This window comes from Apis cerana, linkage group LG15 (assembly GCF_029169275.1).
Source record: "Apis cerana isolate GH-2021 linkage group LG15, AcerK_1.0, whole genome shotgun sequence".
In the NCBI taxonomy this organism is placed as follows: domain Eukaryota; kingdom Metazoa; phylum Arthropoda; class Insecta; order Hymenoptera; family Apidae; genus Apis; species Apis cerana.
In genome coordinates, this window is record NC_083866.1 from 5,817,784 (window position 1) to 5,839,313 (window position 21,530).

The following is a 21,530-nucleotide window of genomic DNA, read 5'->3' on the forward strand; positions in this document are numbered from 1 at the left end:
ATTGTATATATATATATATATATGTACACCGCAAACGCGAAACAACTTCACCGCCTCAAGAAATGAAAATATTCTAGAACCGCCTTTTTTATACGAGCTTCAAAATCGCGCTATAAAAGAAGGAAGCATGTGCTTTCCATACGGAATACGCTTCCGTACGCTTTAACCCCCTGAAAATACGATGTTTCCCTTCCTCTTGCCCTTGCGTCCCCTTATTCCTAGCGGTGAACTTTAACACGACACCTTCGAGAGCGTGACAAAAGCTCTATATCGAAAATCCTTGAAAATCCTATCCCCTTACCCTCGCATTTATCATTTCTGTCTTCTTTCAAAGGTATAAAAATGACAGCAGGAAGCTACTGTAAAGATATATAGGGTACTTCAATTTTATCTATCTCGAAACGTAGCGGACGTATTTCAAGGTCACATATTTTTTTCTAAAAAAACATTTATTTTCTCGATTTAGCATCATTATTATTAACGTGGAATGTAACGTGTACGAAGAAGAGAATGATTAACTATCTTTAAAGAATCTTAATTATCTTTAAACATGATCTATAATTCAAAAAGAAACCTGTTATCATCACTGAAAGCAGTCAACAAGACTAAAGAAGTTTGCGTGGGAGAGAAACGTGACTACTATGATAAGGGATCGCGATAATTGTATTCTTACACGTTGGCCAGTGGACCTCACAGGAAGCCATCAGTATCGTGACCGCCAGGCCAATTATTGTTTGTAACAAGCCGGCCACTTTTTCTTCCTTTTTCTTCCTATCCCTCGATCCGGTATCAAGAATTCAAAAAACTTCGTTGTTTCCTCACCACGTAAATTCGCGTAATTGCAGGGTTATCGTATCTTTCGAAACTTTTTACGTATTTTCGTTTTACATATATTCCGTAAATTAATTTCTAAATTAAACAGATAATTAACGCGACAAATTGTACGATTTTGTGCATGCATTTAAATTTGTCGATCATTATGATTCGAAGCAAAATCTAACCTAAACACTCGATGATGTTACTTTTCCTATGAATTATAATGTATATAGATGTAATCGATTTTTGAACGCGACTTGAATTACGCGGATTTAATTAAATGTAATCTTTAATCCTTCGATTAATGAATATCATTTCCATAAAATAACACGTATATGTAACATATAAAATAAGATTCAAAAAGTAAGTAATTGTAATTGATTTACCAATTACAAGAAGGAGCCAGTATCCTAACCTAACCGCGTCAAAAACCAATCGTCTGAGAAAAAAGATACGAGAAAAAAGTAAAGACTCACCGAGCTCGATCACTAAAGAAATCAACTTTGCTCTTCTTCTTCATCATAACCTGCGGTTGATGAAGAGGGCTAACACTGGGTTCACTGGTTGCGGGTGGTGAGCTCGAACCGGTGCTAGATGACAAGGAACCAGCCCTTCCACGTCCAGATTCGATCAACTGCGCTTCGGTAGTACCACGACCATTCGTCGAAACGTGATTGCCGTGGCTCGGAGGTCCGGCCGAAACAGCTAACGTAGGCCTGGTGTTTTGCCGATTACGTCGTTTCTTCTTCTTTGCTTCGTTCTCATCTTGTCGATTTCCAGGCGCGTTCCCCGTTCCCGGTGGCATCCAATCCAAATCTTTCTTCAAATGTCCACGACCGCATCGACAACCGCACGCTTTGAACGCGAGATCGTAACCCTTTTTCGTCCACAGATTTTGATGGCGCTGTCGTTCGGACCAGCTACGGGCGCGTCCACAACTCTTCAAATAGGTGAGTACGGTCTGCTCCCAGGCGTCGAAACACTCGCGATGCATAAACTGACCGACCGGGCAACTATCGTTGTTACACGTCACCTTGACCGTGTCATGTAGAGCGTTTAAGCGAATTAAAGCATCGCCTCGGAGGCATTCACCGGTAGGCGTACAGCAACGAGTCGTTTGATTCTGTGTTAGCAGGTTGTTCTCCATCGTGTCGTGTATACCACCGCCACCGGCTCCTCCTCCACCGTTCTCCATCAATACACCAGCGTGGCCGTTTGCGTGACGCCGTGGTGCCATCACTTCCTCTTCCCGGATCGGTGTCAAACACACCCTTGTGCTTTTCGCCGTTTCTTGCAATTGGTTCACCGTGAACCACACACCGATGTGTCTTCTTGTGTCGGTAAACAACTCGGAGAAATTAGGTAAATGACACAGCTGTATAGACAATCGACCAATCACGAGACTTGCTTCGTTGCACAACGCTTCACGTACGGTTATTTTCTATTCTTTCATCTTTACACAATTCCCGCGTCTTTGCTGCGTTGTCACACACACACCCATTCAATGACTGGTTCGATGTTTCGCCAAGTGGCGCGTAGTAAATTGCAGAGACACGCAGCGGATATGTCTGGTACTTGAGAAAAAAGGCGGGCGATAACGAGAAAACCGCGCTGCGTCAATTGGCGATATTTGAAAATGCTGAATATGCCCAAATAAACTATTATTCGATGTTTGTTTCGACACAAGAACGGTGTATAAAAACAACGGTCACTCCAGGCACGAGCTTGAGACTATATCACTATAAACAATGGCTGCGGTTCGATTTCTAAAACTATTTTCTTCAGTTGTGGTGTGATGTGTTTCGTGTACCAAAGTCAAGGTCAGCGTGGTTCCGCGACGCCACGTCGCGGTAGATTCAGTGAAGTCTTTCGATGATTTGTTTCTTCGAACGATGATTATCCGTACAAAAAATGTGTATATAATCAACAAAGATCGGACACTTTCAATTAACAATTTTGAACGATGATGATTCTCTAACCGATACGTTCGGGCAAATATATCGAGCCGCTCTCGTTCGTCGAATGTCAGGGTCACCGGCGCAAAGCGCGCGCAGCGTGGAACGCAATTTTCGATCGAAGTTTCGTGACGCGTTCCCTGGTTAGTTCACTCAAACGAAAGAGATGACTACGATCCAAGCCATACGCACACCAAAGCTCCGCTTTCTTCTCTTTTCTTTTTTTCTCGTGCCACACGGAGAGTCCACGACGAAAAACACTTGCTCGCACGTAGGGTGCACAAGTCACTGAGCGCCGGCGACGACAGCGTGCCGGCTGCCGTGGCTCGGCGGCGGGCGAGCGCGAAAGTGAGGCCCCATTGGGTGAAAGCGAAAGCAGCATGGTGGGGGTCACGGCTAGCGCGCCAATCGATGCGCGCCGTTGTCGTCCCTCCGACGGGCGCACGCTACCTCTCTATGTTTCCTTCCTTCTCTGACTGTTATGTCTATCCAGCTCACACTCACACCGGCGCTGCATACACGAGCGCGCGTTTTACTTTTCGAAGCCGGCGAGGAGGCTTGCGAATAATCCTCGATATGCGTGTGCGCGTACATAGAGGCAATATATGTGTGACACTACAGGGTTTCGACGTATCTTTTGAACTTATGAACAAATTTTAATGAGATAATGCTCTATAAATTAAAAATTCATTTTTTTAATAAATTCAAATTTCATCATAAAGAGAAAGCAGGTTGAACGATTTGAAAGGAAACACTAGAGACACGGAAACTTGTGGAATTAACATAGTTAGAAATGGCGATCGTGAATCAAGGAAACGAGTATAGTGTTGAATTCCTCCTCTTTTTTTTATGCCTTTATGGTACGGTTTCGTATCGACCAATACACATGGGAACGTTTCAATCTCGTTACATCGTGTCACATAAAAAACCTTTCAGTGTCGAGTACTGTGTACCGTTGAAAGTTTTCGCGAGTTTCTCTATCGGTTCGTTTTAACTATTTGCGATGTAACTGTACGTAGAGTATACATGTTTAATTTCACATATATATTTCTAATTAGCAATAATTCAAAATATGTATATTAACATACCAATGATAAACAAATATATTCTACGTATATTCAAGTTATTCGTAAAATTCGTAAGAGTCGTTTATATTTCTAGATTTTTCGACCAAGAACAGAGAACGTTCTAAAAATGTTTCTTCGAAATGTATCGCGTGTTCTTGCGGTCAGTAAATATGGTGCTCGGGTGACAGTATACACTACGTTCACCACAGTTCGTTTTTCACGAATGTAACTTTTGTCGTGTGTACCTTTGCTTCGAGGGATCACAGGGTATGAAACAGCTCTGTGCTTCACAAGGTGTAAATATTTACGTCTCTGGCCCTTGGGTATATTACATCGAAATTCTAGAGAAAACGGTCGTCGTTCTTTTTGCGTCGCAAGTTGAACCTGTGCGACAATTTGTGTATTTTTGCAACGTGAGCTTTTTACGCAGTTCGTATCTTAATATCGCGACATAAATTTCGATGATATGTCAAGTAATATTCATTTGTGACGTAATCGTAAGTGTTTTTCAAGATTATGTTTGTGTGTATATGTTTGTGTTGTTTATGACATCGACATTCAAGTGAAAGTACATTTAGAGACTAATTCGGCCATATTGAATTTTAATCGAATCCGTTATCGTTTCAAATGTACTACGTATCTGATTCATATTTTGAATATTTTCAGTATCGTTTTCGAATCATTTTGTTCATTTTTGAAAAAGAATTCAACCATTTTTTCATTTTAACCAAGATTGACAGATGCCGATGATATGTATATGTAAGTATAAAATATATATATATATATATATTATATAGATTCGTTAATTTTTTGTGGCTAGTTCAAAGATTGACAAATCATAATTATTAACGATTGCATTATTATTCGTAACAAATGACGATAACTCATCGAAGTCATCTCTTGATTCGCGCGAAAAACAGCATCATGTTTACTTCATTCTATTCACGATCTGAAAATATCATGAATACGTTTATTGATAAATAGATCCTAACCCCTTATATCTCATTTCATTACTCGCGATTCGCTCTATCATTTTCTCTTTTTTTTCTCTCGTGTTGGTTATCGAAATTCTTCTGACAAGGCACAAACAGCGCACAGATATAATAATAGGCTTGTGTTGTGCTTTTCTCTTATCGTATACATTCAACTTATCTGCAACGAAGGTCACTAATGGCAAAGATTTCTTTCGGTGGTAGGCCAAATAAGAAATAATCGATACAAAAATAAATCGTAATAGAAACGTGTCGTGAATTGTCGCCTGATTCCGTAATTGTGGTTAACCTAACATTTCGTCTTATCGATTGCATTGTAAGTCTTGGAAAAGAATTATAGCGAGAAATAAAAAGAAAAAAGAAAGGGAAGAGGTTATTATCATGACAATACATTTGCAACGACAAATTTTATCACTTTACGTGTTTGCGTGTGCACGTTTATAGCATTATCGACACCTACACACATATCTATCATAAAAAAGATCATCGCTGCGAACGAAAGTTCTCAGTATCGATATTATCAACGACTAACAAAACGACGTGACCCTGATTTCATCTATAGGATCAAGCGTAAGAAATTTGTCATCATTTTTTGATTATTCTCACGAACCGACGTCGAGAATGGAAATCCGCTATTTGGCGCACAATAACAAAGAGTCGATTTTTGCCTCGACTATCAACTCGTCTGTGCTCGTGCGAGTGAAAAGCATGCGGCGGCGATCTGGCTCCTGGGACACCAGCGAAACGAGATACGTATTAGATTACGTTGCATAATTTTATCGGCGATCGTAAAACTGTTACGAAACATGAAACTCCCAATTCTCTAACAACGTGAGCCATAAATAACGCCTGTTGATCAAAATAACGTCAACCCATCCTTAACTCTGTCTCCTTGCTACGCGTGAAGGATATGTATTTATATTTTATCGATCATACCTCTGGGAATTCTCATGTAAAAAATAAAATATGATTCTCCTGGTATACATAGAGATACGCGTAATAACATTTATAAAAGATATTTGCACATAATTTTTTTTTTCTACATTTCATTCGTATGAAAATATATAAATAATATTAATTGATACGAAGTGAATGAACTTGAATTTGATTAATTAATTAATTTATTATTATAATATATTATTAATATAAATGTTAATAAATATAACGATGTGCAAATATTTTTTTCAACTATACATATATATATGTCCTACATATATATATCATATACACACGTGAAGCCCATTAGCTCAACGTTCTAAGTAAACATCAAGTAGATACAAAACAGTCGTCACGTTCTTTTTCTCTTCTTTTTATTTTTTTTTTTCTTTTTTTTTTTTTGTTTAAACATTCCACAACCGTGTCGAAGAAACTCAACCACATATTCCACGATTCTCACGTGACAAACGACCGACTGTAATAAATAAAGCGTGGTTCTCGATTATCCGTGTATTCGCACGACATCAGAGGCGAATCCGATTCGTTCGTGACAATGAATCCCCGGTGTTTAGATGGAATCCGTGTAAATATTATATCGGAGGTAAGAGGCATAGAATAACGGGGAATCCAGGCCAGTCGGTGGTTGAATTTCGCCATGGTTATACACGGTATAGGGTGAACCTGGGTTGGTACGAAGAAGGGAGGGGTACCATCCCGGTAACACGAGGCATCCGAAAAAGGATAATCCAGCATCCTCGAGAGGACCCCGCATGAAAAAGTTGTTTTGATCGTTTCGGGTTTCTAGGACGGTGACCGTGAATGAGGCTTTAGCCGGTATATACGATTCGAGGGGGGAGGGTTTGCAAGGGAGAACCAGATGTCACTGAAAGAAACCCGGCCTATCCCGTTTCGTTGACGCGCACGGAGAAGCGCTGGGGAGAAGCGCGATTAAAAAACCCAAACTGTGCGAAGGGGGATAGGAAGGAAGGCGTAGAATCGGAAGATCCAAAGTTAGGAGACAATTGGAACGGAAGAAAAATTTCTTTTGTTCGAAAACGAAGCGATCCCCTCTCCATCACTGCGTCACTGTTCCGAGAAAAGAGTAACGAAGATTAATAATTTCCTACTCGGCGCCTTCTTTAACTAGCTTAAAGTCGCCGTGTCGACATCTGTTACATCCGCTCGAAGAAGAAATAAGAAGGAAAAAGAAACGGTACTACGGTTGTACGTGCGGCAGATATTACGTGGTGCAATACGGAAGGGGTGGTTTGCTGGCTCAGGCAAAGATTCAAAGTCCCGGTGCAGTTTGGCGGAGGTGGCGGGAGGTGGATGGGAGTTTTGAAGGTTGGGGGCACCAGGTTGACCGTGGGGTGTCGGAAAGCGGGGGTGTAGGTCTAGGTTCAGGGGCGGCATTGCTCGGGTGGGCGTGCACTTTCGGTTTCAAGCTGCGCATGCCCGTTGCATACTCGTTCCTCTCTCTTTCTCTCTCTCTTTCTCTTTCTCTGCAGTCGTCGTTGTATTCGCTCATAAAGTTTCCAGCCACGTAAAATTCACCACCACCGACTATCGCGTACCGTTCTTGTGCGTGGAACGAGCGCACGTTTCTCGATGTAGCCTGGCGCCTCCGTTCTCGATCCTGTCTCGTCAGGGTCGAAAATTACAGAGTCGATCGTGGAACAAGTTCGAACCAGTACCCTTGACGATATTTTTTTCTCTCTCTCTCGCCGGTTCACCCCGTTTCTCGGACTTGTCACGCACCCTCCCGCTCAAAGAGTAAACGCGCCCCTTTAGGATCTGTGAAATCGTGGATGCTTGCGTAGTCGATTCCTAACGAATGTAATTTCTTTTTCTTTTTTTTTTTTCTTTACGTCACGTTTCTCGATGTCTCGGCGTTATGTCATCATCGTCGTCGAGGAGAGATCACCCAGGTTGTTCAATCACTGTTCGATACCTGAACGAGGTAACAAGTAGGATGGTGTAATTTATCCAAAAGAAACCGCGATAGGTGGTTACGTGATTTTTTTCCAACAACAACGATCCGAAAGGACAGGTTCGTTTCTCTACCGTGCAACCACGCCTTGTCGCGAATAAATACCGCCAGAAGATCGAGGAATCGGCTCGAATTCTCCACGTATCTCTGAATATCAATCAGTTAAGCGATGTAATTAATTTCATTCCGCGATACAAATTGCCTCGTACGAGCAATTACTTTCTCGTTAGTAGGTACAATCCGTAAACGTTCCACAAAGGACCTTGTTCCCCGAGTTTACCAGGAAAATTTCGTTACGAAAGGTGCAATTTACAATGTGAATTCGCATTGTGCAACACGATGCATGTGTAGCGCGATTTGTAATCTCGTTGACCACTGAACGGGAAATCGAGGGCTCGTGTACTCGAAACGATGAATCGTAGGAAAAATACGATGTTCATGATTTATGAATTCCGCGTGCAAAGGGAAACGGGGATCGTTGTGTGCACCTCGCGCCATTGTTCGCCCGGCGAAAGACGAAATCTTTCCACGGCGCATTCAATTTCTGTTAAACGCGATTCACAATGGCCCGGTAAAAGCCGCTATTACGTAATCTTGCTCGTCCCGACCTTCTCCCCTTTCCTCCCGATTTTTGCAATTGCCGCGCGCACCGCACGAGAGAGGAATGATAATGAAGTTAGCACAGAATTTGCTTTGTTTCATTTATACGAATTCTGGCGCGTGTGCACGAAATCGTAAAATTAAACTCGAAATTTCGAACCGCTCTAACGTTTCGCGATACTCTATGTCCGAGAATAACGGTAATAAATATATCCAGTTTGATTTTTTTCGCGAAATTCAATTTTTCGTCGAGATGGATCCGATGCTACGAACGAAAATTGACGTATTATTATTCGAGTAAAATTAAATTGAGAGCCGTTCTTGTCAATAGACGACGTTACGCGATAATTGATCGTTGAAAGAATGAGAAAATGAAAAGAATCTTTATCTTGATTTTGACCGCGACAGTCTCTTTTCTTTTTTTTTTTTTTTATAAAAAAATCCATAAATTCCATAAGTAAAAAGACGCTCGTAACTCGTTTCGTCGTATTCGTTCACGGACATTTAGAAACTAACACGATAAATCAAGCACCACCGACTTTTTTAACAACATTGTAAATTCTTTCGAGATCCGGATCTTTAAGAATCCTGTTTAAAGACGTTTCGAAAATAGGAAGAGTGCAGTTTGGCAGTTGCAATTTGTTCAGATCGAAGCCGGCTCGCTTCGATCACTAGGCAAAGAGCTATTCATAGCGTAGCGACATGCAATTGCATAAAGCTAGTGGATACGTTGACCCTAAGTGTTACGTAACTCGCGTCTAGTGCCAGCTATCAGCGGAACGATAACACAGCGGCTCGATACGCGGTCGGTATGCCGTCGTATATCTATGAGAGCATTTCTGCCTGGATCGTTGTATTATTCGCGATCTATCCCCGCCTTATCTCTCCAGACTTTCGAAACAACCGTTCCATTCGTTCATATCCCGTTTACCAGCCAACGATCGCAAGTTTTTTCCTCCTATCTTCCAAACGTGCACGTGGGAAACGTTACGAGAGGATATCGATAATAATGGATCGTCTTCGATCTAAATAGATACCGTGAATATCCGTGCCAAGTAAAAAATCTTTAAGCGGAGGAGATGCATTAGAATCCCGATGCGAATTTCGCGATAAGGCCAACGCGTAGGATCGAAAATATTTTTTCGCTTATTTTTATGAATCGTGACGTTACAACGATGATATAAATTTCGCGGGGTGTAATCATCGTCTAAATATAGGCGAGAGGCGGTATCCCTCTCTCTCTCCGCAGGGAATCGTCATTTTTAGCTCGTGAAAAGAGATATCTGGGCAACTTCTCCCCCTCCGCAATCGCGATTTTCATACGCACGGTTCTTGGCGATGCATCGCCGCCCGAAGCGAAATACGGTGTAGTTAAGTTAGTGCAAAGTTTTCTGCGAAGCTTGGACGACGAGCTTAGCCAAAGATCGAAACTGGGTTACGCATTATCGATTCGAAATAAATAAATGTAGTTGGCAAGATCGACAATCGACGAAGCCATGGCCGACCAGACACTGTTGTTGTTGTTGTTGTTGTTGTTGTTACCGATTCTGGTTCTCTTCTATATAATATAAAACGGTGCACGGGTTTTATATTCGAAAACTGGTCGGACGAAAAGATACGTGTCCAATCTGGATCCTTTTGTGCGCATCTGCAGGCTGACACGTTGCCGCTATTCAACCAGTTGAACCGGGATATCTCTGACCGCGAACCTCCTTTCAGGGATTAAATCTCTTCGGATAAAATCCGATTGAAACGGGGACGACTCACTCTGACCGGTTCGCGTGCACGTTTTCTTCGGGGGTCTGCCTGTGTATTTTTCGTGATTCGAATTCGTGTTCGAGAAAGGGACGCGTGCCTCCTCGTTAAAAATCCGGTGTGATGCACCGTGGAACGAATAATAGCGAATAAAATTCGTCCCCTTTTAATTTCTCCTTTATTCGCGCGTCCAATATTTTATTCTCCTTGTACGTGTTTCTTTTCCCTGCGAATGCACAGATAGAATTCCGAATAATTAGATTGAAAAAAGACAAAGGAAATACGTAACAAAAGCAGTTTTATCCAATTCTTATTCCAATCACTCTTTCACTCGACACGATGATTTCAAACGGTGCTCATAAAAATTCCATTTTCCATAGAAACCCGATAATTGAGTGATCGTAGGAATGTTACACAGAAATACGTTATACATAGATAAAATGCGCGTTTTCCTTTTTTTATATCATCAATCTCGCAGATTGACGATACGATCACGAACAGATCGACGTAATCGCGTGTTTGATGCACGGAATCGCATCTTTAGTCGTTTATCGGATACGTTCGCGTGCACGTGCGCGCCGCCAGCAATAACCGCATCGCGTACACGCTAATTGCACAACGGTGATTCACGGCACACATTTGTTTCGCCAGTCCGAAGAAAACGGTCGCCTTAATTGCTAAGCGAACGGATTTATGCTAACGTCCGTGCACCTTGCCTCGCCGCGTAAATTTAATTACACTCATATCCAGACACCGTGAGCCAGTGCTAATTAAAATATTCGCTCGTAACGCGCGGTCGCTTCTTTGGAAACGAGCCTCTTACGTGGTTACGAGAGAAAAAAAAGAAGGAAGAAAAAGAAAAAGAGAAAAAGAAAGAAGATTTCCTCCTCTGGAGCGGAAAACTATTTTTCAGAGGATTCAGTCGGACCTACTTTCTGGATCGCGTGTATCTTATCGATCTCTAGGATCAACAGATATACTTTAATTTCATCGACAAACATAGATAAGCCCTAGTGTCAACTTACGAGATCAGATGTGTACGAGGCGTGTCTAAAAGGTAATGAGACCGATCCAACGTTATACCAACGTTTTGCCATTCGAAACGTATTCTATTCCACAATTTTTCATTCGATAACAAAACACTTGACTTTTATAAAATTGTATGCTATTACCACCAATTAAATTTGCTTCGATATATGATTACACATTAGCTTAAATTATTCCAATTAATTTAAATCCACGCGACTTTTTTCCCTTTTTGCGCCGGCAAAATTAGAAGCAACGCCTATTTATGAAGTTTCTGAAAAAAGGAGAAACCTATTTCGAAAGATCTCGTTAATTTTTAAATACACCTTGTAATGTATATGGTCTCGATAAAACTCCACTCAAAGAGTCACTGGCCGGTGTATCGTAGCTCGAAGCAATCGGGTCGATGTACGAGGCAAAGCCTATATTCGATCTCCGCAAAATCCAAAAACGTGATCTGCCATCTTATCTAGCGGTACGATGATTTACGATACGGTCTTATACACAATTCGACCGATAACTGGCTACGCCAATTCTTCTCGTGCAACGAGTGAAAGAGAGCCAAGTGTCAGCCGATCACCGATAACACCGGTCATCGAAGTAGTACTTTCTAAGATCTCTCTGAGGGGTCAGAAGTGGGGCCAGCGACGATTTACGACGCTTATTATTGATAGAGTTATTCGTCTCTCGGCGTGGAGTTTTCGATCCTCCCCACTTTTGTGTCATCGCGAAAAAAAAAGAAAAAAGAAAAAGAAAAATCCGTCGAACGAATTTTTACTTTTCATGAACAATTTGTTCCGATCTTTCGTATAACAAATTATTATTTTAATCTTCCACGAAATCTCATCGACTTTTCACGAACCAAGTAAAGTTCTCTGGTCCAATTTATATATTAAAAAAAAAAAAATCGTGGTTACTTACGAAAAAAATGTATATCTATTTTCCCAAAGAACCAAGCCTTCAATTTCGTACTACTTTCGTATCGCCCTGTACATATCAACGAACGAATAACGCGCGTTCCATTCGAAGCTTCTATCGTCTATCGTCCTTATCCAACCTGCTAGGTAATTCGACGTTCGAGGAATATTGGCCGGCATCGCGTTGAAACATTTTCTCGAACGGTTTCCAAGCTTACATAAGCCACGTGGTGTTCGCCACGGCTGATAGAGCTCGTTCGCGTTAAACCGCTCGCTCTGCGAGAACGAGAAGATACCATTAAGGCCTAATTAACGTGTCAGACGGGAGGCAGGATGGCAGGAGAGTTTCTGGAAGGAGGAACGGCGGCGTCGAGCCGCGTCTCGAATCACTGCAATCGCTTTCTCTCCCACGTATCACGCCGCGAGCTTTCGCGATTAGATATCGGAAATCGCTCGACGACCATTTCTAGCTACCAGCGCCGATTAGATAGGGACAATAATTGCGGAACAATGACCGACCGTGAGGCCGTTACCATCGACACGTTGCGAATCGATACCAAGGTTCGGCCCAGCCAGGCCTCGATAATTTCCACGTCGGGCAAACACCAATTATGCGGCAAACAAAGCGTTGTATGCACAATATTCCGCCGGGTTTGGCCGGGAAAATTTGCACCGTCAGACTGATTTCATTTCGTACTTTTTTGTACCCGACGAATATTTCTCGCTTCTTTATTTGTTGCGCTCGTTGTCGATGCTCGTTCCATCGTTTGCGCAAAATCAAATGTTGACGAACATTGATTGAAAGAAAATTAAGCTTCAGCAGATATTTGCCTGTATCTCATTTCTTTGGATATATTTTCTCGATAATTTCAACTTTTTATTCGTTATTTCTTAGCAATCGCAGTTTCGGTTTTAATTTTAATTCAATTAGGGGGCAATACCGAAGCGTAATTTATATGAAACAAAGTGGCAGAGACACGGGTATAAAGAAATACGAAGTTTTCAACCTGTGGAAACAGTTCGGTTCGTGCAGAGAACAGACGGTATTCGGTCGGTATCGACCAGGCTTCAGGGAACGGATTGAAAGGCGAAGCAGACAGGTACACACGGTGGTATCGGCGTACGTAACAGTCGTTACGTTAATGACTGACCGCAGAGAACCGAGCTTTCGGCCAATAATGAGCATTACGGGAGCCGATAGGGGGTTCGATGGTGAAGCTAATCAATGTTACTAGCCGGCGGAATCGATTTTTTCCCCTCACCATCGCGATTTGACGCGTCTTCGACGATCGATTTCTCGCTCGACGATTTTGGAATAGCGATTGGCCAGCGAAGGACACAAAGAAACCGACGACGCGTGGCACGAGAATATTCTATATCGGGTAGAGTATGTAGTATGAAAATATAATTTCGTATTGGACATCGATTGAACCGAAACCTTATATTTGGGCGCCGTTGAAATTCGAGCGGCTTGCGAAAGTTGCGTATCGGCCGTCACGCTATGGCTTTCTTCCTTCTATAAATTATGAAAAGGAAATTCTTCGGAGGCAGGAATGATTCCAGGTTGGCCAACGATTTCATATTGCTATTCCAGGAACGCGATTACGCTCCACCGAAACAGTGGAAAGTATCGGAGGGTATTATTTCGATCAAGCCGTTAATTTTTGGAGAATTGTGCGACGAGTTTTATCGTTCTCGACACGATTTCCTCGAGATTCTCATATAGCACGTGGCTACGTGGTCGGTTCGCTTCTTTGCGCGTTCGATGAAAACAGTGACGTCATAACTTACAAAGTTACGTTATTTTCAGTTTATGGATACCGGCTGCTCCGCCGATATCCGAGCTATTACGGCCGAGAATCGCGAATTGAAAACAAAAGGAGGAATATATGGATAATCTCGCTGGTTGTGTTTGGACGACGGTTAGTACCGTTATTAAACGGTACGATCGGGAGAAATCGTGGACGAATCGCGAGAAAACAACGCGTGCAACGTATCCCTTTACCTCGAAACTGTAAAAAAAAATCTTGCCAGAAATTATCTAGTACGAGTGCGTTACAGTTATATATCGGGCCGGTGTATTTTTACGCTCGTCGTAAAAGGCCAGTTATAAATTTTCCGAAACAGAAGGCAAGACGTAACCGTGTTCCTTCCTCTTTCCACGAAATGGAAGAGTAGAAGGGAGGGAAAAAGAAGAACAAAGATCATCGGCACAGCTTGTACGCTTGTGTTCCAGCTGCGCTCGTTAAATCGCGCGGCAATTTTTCAATCGGTCGCGTATCGTTTGAGCGACGCTTCGGTCCCGCGTAGATAAAGAAAACGCAAAGTTTTACGAGCTCGTAAAAAGCGTGCGCGCGCATTTCGTATCGAGTGGAAGTGGGTGGGGGAGCGCAGCGGGGTTCCCTCGTTGAGAAACTTTGTCGTTCGCTGGTGCGCACGCGTGGTACGGTTCGCACGAAAACCGAGCTCGCAGAGGACCATTGACGCCGGCCACCGGGTTTGTTTTGGATTTTAAAACTAGGCCGATGGGTCGTTGCCCTCGTCCAACAAATCCTTTCTGCGTTCGCTCCCCCTTCCTTTTTCTCCGGCCCCTCTATTTCTTTTCTTAGGTTAAGTTACCGCGAACCTAGGCCGGATAACTTATACTACTTGCGCTCATTCAGGTATCGACTCGTACCTGGTTAATTTATCGTTTTATTGTCTCATTGCCCTTTTTCGAGGAAACGATACGTTTCGATATTTTTGCGGTTACTTAATAAACGTACCTGTATATTATTGAAAAACAACCAGGTTACGTATTAACGTAGTATTTTTCGCGAAACATTTTTATAAATGTTATTAGTTATTCTACTTAGATTTCACGAACAATGATTTACCAGTGATCATTTTTCGGTCTCGGAAGAATATCTCTCGCAACAGAATTCAGTAACATTATCGTCATTCTCGAACAATATAAACTTTGTTACACACTAAAACTGACACCATGTGGCAGATGGATCAATATTTATTCTAGCGAGTTTATCGATAGAATCTAAATTTTCAACAAGATTCGATTCCAGAGTGTAACCAATGATTCAGAGAACGACCTACAATTTATTTATGAATGATAATACGATTTCATTGTTCACCGTGGAATAGAGAAATGGAACCGGTGGTCTGATTATGTAAATTAACCAATATTCGTCGAACCGCATTGTCAAATATCGACGACACGCATACACATACACGCGCGTGTACGAAACATAGGTTCGATCAATGAATCGGAACGCGTGTCGCCGATTTAACGAAACAACCGATTTCGACCGATTCGAGGGCACGCGTTTTTGTTGCTCCAACAAAGAACGTTCATGAGACCCCCTGATGTGGGGCTCTCCTATCGCGCTGATTTACCATCACGCGTGACACGCATCGACAGGCTTAAAACTGACATTTATAAACAGCATACCATGCCGAGGTATGTACACAGAATCATCCATTCAGCTTGGCTCTGATTACACGACTTATCGAAGAACCGGCTTGCGAAATCGGATGCGTACATTTCTCGTGAACGAGTCGTAAAAAACAGAGAAAAAATCACGTCTAGTTCCTTCTCGAGACGTCTGAACGAGTTTGAAGCTTGAAATAACGAGCGACGATACTCTTCTTATTCGCACATTCGACTCTGCAGTAGGAAATGTGACTATCGATATCGTTATCGATAATTCGATGTATGGCATAGTATCTCAGATTTAGAGTAATCTTTTAGATATACTTTCAAACTTTACACTTCGATATTCGAAGGAAGATCGGACAATTCCTATATTCTTTGCAACAACAATTGTGTGATCATAACGACCACCAACGAAAATGAATATCTTAATTATTAGCAAGGAAGAATTTTACGCGATGAGTCATATTATTAAATATCAAAGAAATAGATTAAGAAATGTTACGCGATATTTGAACGACGTAAGCAACAATTATACGCAAAGACATTCCCCTTTGTTATCCGATTTGCATAAAATTTGTTCGATGGTATTTTTATCCTCCTCGTAAACGATCCAATTCCGCGCACGGAAGTTGTTCTCGAAAGAGCAGCATCTGAAAATCTCGATATCACCGTCCATTCGCCTGTTTTATCGGGCCAGCTCGAAAGCAACGAGTGCTGGCTGTTGGGCCCGCTTTCTGGGAAGCTTTACGATCGCGACAAGTTACCAACGACTCTCGAATCGTTTTTCATAGAAACATCTGCTGACTGTGACACTATATATTCGTAACAGGGGATGAAAAACCGTGGAAGGAGAAGGTTTGTCGTTCCTTTTGTCCTCGGACACAACGAGTACACGTTCTCTGTACAACGGTTGGGCTCGCGTGCTCTCACCAGCGCGACGATAAAAGCACGCTAATCGCATTAGCGACTACGAGGCGTACATCGAACCGAGGCGTCTCTTTCTCTCTCTCTCTCTTTCTCTGTCTCGTCTTCGTCCTTGAGAAACGTTCTCGAGAGGCTCCTCGAGAGAGAAAAGAGTCTCCTTGGAGGCGAAACGCTTTTGTGGGGACCGTTGATGCGCAGGCCCTTCCTCGTGGACCCTTTTTTCGGCATTGACGTCATCGTACGTGGAATGTAAATAACGGTTGGCCCACCTACCAACAGAGACGACCCTTCCTCGCCTCCTCTCGCGTTTTAACGTGGCAAAGGGTGCGACAGATGCGGCTGCGCGCGACAAACGCTCGCTGCTCCCATCCGCGTCCTCTTCGACCACGCGCTTTTTCCCCGCCGTTCTTCCACGATCTCGACTATCTTTGTCTTCAGAGGATTTTCGAGACGGTCTCCAAAACTTTTATTCCGATTCCGACGGATTATTTCGAGGAAACGATCGAGGAGAGAAAGTTACGGTTTGTTTCGCTCGTTATAATTGAAATGGTTAAATGGTTTTTCACGATCGAAATTTCAAGAGTCTGATTGGCGGAGTCTGGAAAGGAATTAAGAGTCATTCTCGCAGATCAATTAGCTCGAATTAAGGGTACTAATTAATCGAGGCATGGATGAAAGGATATACAGTTGTCGGCATCAATGATTCATACCGAAACGAAAAGTCGTAACGGGGGGCCGGGTAATTAGCAGCGAGTCGGTTTTAATTGATCAATAGGATTATTCTCGGGGGGTCACGTTTTGCTCGTAGTGCTACCAGTTTCGGCGATATCGATCGTGATCTAGCCGCTCGAAGTGCCTCCCAGTCGGCTACAGAATCCAGTTCAAGCACCATGAAAACCAGTCATTGACGTTGAATCGAAGCCAAGATCTAGTCTCATCGCTCAAACTCGATTCCAACAGATGCGCTCCTCCGACGCCTCCGACGGTTCGCGACCAAACGAAAAGAAAGAAAAAGATTCGAAACGTGTTAGACCCGCCTTTACCATTAGCCAATGTCCAGACTCCGGCTCGCGACCAAAACGAGTTTTCAACCACCTTCCTTACTTGCGCCCTAATGAATAACCACTTCTTAAGTCGCCTTATTCGTTCCATGTAGATGAGAGCTCGTCGATCCGATGATAAATCTTTTCATCCAGTTTGTTACACGCGATTCTTGCTAATTCTCCAATCTCAACAACTCGTTCGAGAATTTTGATTCTTGATCGTATCGAAAGGAAAATCATAGTCGTACAACGTGCGAACGGTGAAAGAATTCCTTCTTCGGGCTCGAACTTGAGATTTGAAAAAAAAGAAAAAAAAAACACCGATAAAACAGCGATCCGTTATGAAAATTATATAGAGGAAGTGATTATACATTTTTCCCTTCGCTCGAAAGATAATTAGACATCGAATGGTTCCTTTCGACCATGTTACACACGGGCTGTTGCGCAAACCGATGGAACAAAGACGGCTCAATCGAGGGCCGTTCGTCGAGGGAGAAAGCGGACGAAGAAAAGAAGGCTGATCGCTCGAAATGTCGGCGTGACTAACGATCCGCCGGCGTAGAGTGGGTCATCGGATAGAGCGATCCCGCATAGGAAAGGACACGATCCATTTATACATCCCAAATTCGGTGAATCTTGGCCGCTCGATCCCATCTCGTCATTTCCTTGTACGGAACACGAGGGGTGGTTGCGCAACTCCGCGCCACGAAAGCGGAATCGTGTGTTGCGCGAGCGGATCGGCGAACATGTCGCTGAGGAGAGGAGAAGGGGATCACGAAAACGCCGTTTCGAATATATCGAACGATCACGCGCCTTTTTTTTGCTCTTCTCCCTTCTTCTTCTTCTTCTTCTTCTTCTTCTTCTTCTTCGTCGTCGTCGTCTTCTTTTCTCTTTCATGGTCTCCGCTCCGCCAATTCGCCGCTGGAATAAAACCACGGGGCCATTACCGTTGCTCCAGGTTTCGGATCGTTTCGTGCACGGAAACGAATCGCTTTCAAGTTGCTCGTAAATCGAATTTCGAAAGCGTCGTTCGATTACATCGAATTTAATCCTCTCGAATTCGAAACCCTTTTGTTTCGTTTAATTTTGTCAAATAGTTATGCCTATGTATATCTTGAAGATTCGATGTACAGAATGATTCTGGATCATTATTAACGTGGATTTAAATAGATTCGTGCTCATATACGGATATTTAAAAAATATATATCTAACCCCAATTTAACTTCGATTTCCTCGAGTTTTAGCTCTCGAATTACCCCATTTATCAACACAAAATTGTCGAAGCATTCAGAGCCTTCTCAGATCTTACAACATCGTCTCACATTTTTATAACGTGACGATGTTAGTGGCGTTAAGGGAGACAAGAAAGGAAGTAGCATCTTTTCTCGTCACGGAAGAGTTCCATCGGCCACATGCGCCGACCAATTCAAAAAAAAAAGTCCGTGTTTTCGTGAGAAGAGTTTCTCCGTGCCATATGCCGAAACGGAACGAACAATCGGCCAGACACGGATCCATTTGTTTTCCATCCTCCGAATCTTTTCATCGAATCCCCGTATCGTTACGGGGAATTAAGAGACATTAAACAGACGCGTTATATTACTGGAATCCCGCGATATTATCTTAATTACGTAATGATTAACGATCCGACACGAAACGATGACTTTCGTTTCATACCGCCGGTATTACATACTTTTGCATCATTTATTACGCCCGATGCTAGCTGCTATTGCGATCCCTATCACGATCGGTGAACCAGCCTTTTGACGCGATACAAAAATACAAAGGAGATATTATGAGCTATTTATATCAACGAGAAAGCGGATATATATATACGTATATATTTTCAAATGTCTAATTCAAAGATCTGTTTGATCGCGGATATATTACAAAATATGCAAAATATATGCGAAACGAAGAATAATCTTGCAACATTTTACGTTACGATTATTATTATACTTCGATCGCGATCTGAAAATCTGGAAATTCGTTACTATGGAGATGACGTAAGATATATTACATATAGATTCTACGTATTTGTTAAATGAAACTGATTCGTGAAATTGATCGTATCTCGTTACGTTACGAGTTGGAAAAAAAATTCAATTAACCTGATAACTCTGATTTTAACGAGAAATCAAAAAGAATTCCGAAGTTGCGAAATTGCATTATAAAATATTTATATCAAAAAGTAGTATCGACATTCAATTTCAAAGAGGATCTTTTGCGCGTGCACTCATTGAAATTTGTTATACGTGATTTCTTTTTAACGCAATATGCAGAATGGAAAATATCCGTTCGAAATTCCCAAAATTTTATCTATTGAATGCTGAAACACGCAACCTAGCGTTACGTTAAAAGAGATATACGATTATCCTCGTATATTGTTCCCCTCGATGATCTCGCAGGGAGGCGATACAAAATATTTTCCAAAATCGCGATAAACCACGTTTCCTTTATCGATCGAGCGGGAAAAGTCTCGTGCAATCGTCAACATATGATCTTTTTCCCTTTTTCCTCCCCGACGAAATGGTGTACGATACGTTGAGCAAACACTGTAATTTCTTCCGAGCACGTTCTTATCGCGGATACCGTGTCGCGCGGCCGGACGTGACGTCATACCGACACCGACAGATTCTGTCATTCGCGATTAGAAAGCCCTTATTCGAGCCCTATCGACCTTCCACGAGATACGTTCCACGTAAGAAAAGCCGAGGCATCTCGTAACCTTTTAGTACCTAATTCGAACGACCGATGGGATCGTAAAGCGTCGTCCTCCCTTTTTCCATACGCGCCAATAATTTCCACCTGCCATTTACCGTCTCCCCCTCTCTTTCTCTGACTCTCTCTAGAATTTCACGCGATATTTATATTCGGAAGCATTGGCGCGTGTCGGATGCCGTGCGGGAAAGAGACTTTTGCATACGATTCCAATGTAAAAATCTAATATTAACGCATCTTGATATTATCGATATCTCTCGATATAATCGTAACTGTAGCACGAGCTGGATCGAATGTTACGCCACTGGGGCGCAACAACTCGCTCCAACGCATGCTCTTTTTTACATCCTCCACCTCTTTTATTTGAATCCCTTCCACGTGCCTGTCTCCCTCCATTGTGCGTTGTAGCTTGTTCCAACTGTGCAAATCCTCCCTCCACGCCCCCCTCTCTTCTCTCTCTCTCCTCTTTTTTCTTTTCCTTCGCTCTGTCCTTCTCTCTCTCCCCCCCTCTCCCCCTCTACTTTCGGTTCCCTTCGGCTCGCCAACGGTGCTGCTGCAGCAACGGACTGCATCATCCCGTCGGTATACGTATACGAGTTTGACCTTCGCTTTGTCCTCCTTGCCGTGACCGCACCCACACAATAGAAGGGTGATTATAAAGGCCGCTCGATACACGTGGACGCCCTTCGCGCCATTTCACAATACATTCCCCGATACATCGGGGAAGGCTACGCCTTTAACAGCGTTTCTTTGATGTCGCGCGATATCTCGAGAATGTAAAAGGGGATACAATCTCCGACGAAAGTGTCGTCGAAAATCCGGAGATGGTATTTTCCGTCGGCTCGATTACCAATGGTTCGCCAACGAGATTCCGCCAACTATCATCGGGCCGTGTCGCGGTTAAATGTGACTCGATGTATTGGCTCAAGGTCGCCCCGAGGAGGTATGCAACGTTAATGGCGTCTAGAGCAAACTCGTTTCGCGGAGAGTAATGGCTTTGACCAGGCTTAATCCTTGAACCGTGCGAATTTTTACAACTTTCTTTGCAGAAAAAAAGAAAAAGGGAGACGAAATTTTCATCTTGCGTCAAGAAGGAGAGTTTTTAATGGGGAGAGATTGAAAATGAAGGCGGGAAAAGGATCTCCTTGAAATATTCGTTTGAATATATCTTAGAAATTCAACGTCACGATTGTTCGCGGTATTTGAGATTAAAAAAGAAGAAAAAGTTTGAAGAGGGACGTAATTTCTATTCTTACGTTAGGCGCGAATTTGGCGAAGACGATTACGAGATCCCTTGCGTAATCGTCGTTGAAAAGTACGAACACGTCGAATTAAATTATATTCGACGATAACAATATCAG

The 21,530-nt window shown here is 42.7% G+C and overlaps 1 protein-coding gene and 1 long non-coding RNA gene across 4 annotated transcripts in view; one reads left to right on the forward strand and one right to left on the reverse strand.

Moving 5' to 3' along the window:
• The window catches only part of LOC107997932 (headcase protein), a 142,848-nt gene extending 139,744 nt beyond the window's left edge, over window positions 1-3,104 (reverse strand). For both annotated transcript variants that reach the window (XM_062085753.1, XM_062085755.1), the window contains exon 1: window positions 1,293-3,104. In XM_062085753.1, the coding sequence (XP_061941737.1) occupies window positions 1,293-2,053 (761 nt within the window). In that variant the 5' untranslated portion in view covers window positions 2,054-3,104. The remainder of the gene's footprint in view (window positions 1-1,292) is intronic.
• Window positions 3,105-3,280: 176 nt separating this feature from the next.
• LOC114577320 (uncharacterized) overlaps window positions 3,281-21,530 on the forward strand; it is a 49,889-nt gene continuing 31,639 nt past the window's right edge. The window contains exons 1-3 of one of the 2 annotated variants that reach the window (XR_003697314.2): window positions 3,283-3,782; window positions 3,933-4,335; window positions 4,505-4,597. This is a non-coding gene — a long non-coding RNA (uncharacterized LOC114577320). Of the gene's footprint in view, window positions 4,336-4,504; window positions 4,598-21,530 lie in introns of both variants that reach the window. The other variant, XR_009832879.1, reaches the window with a different exon arrangement.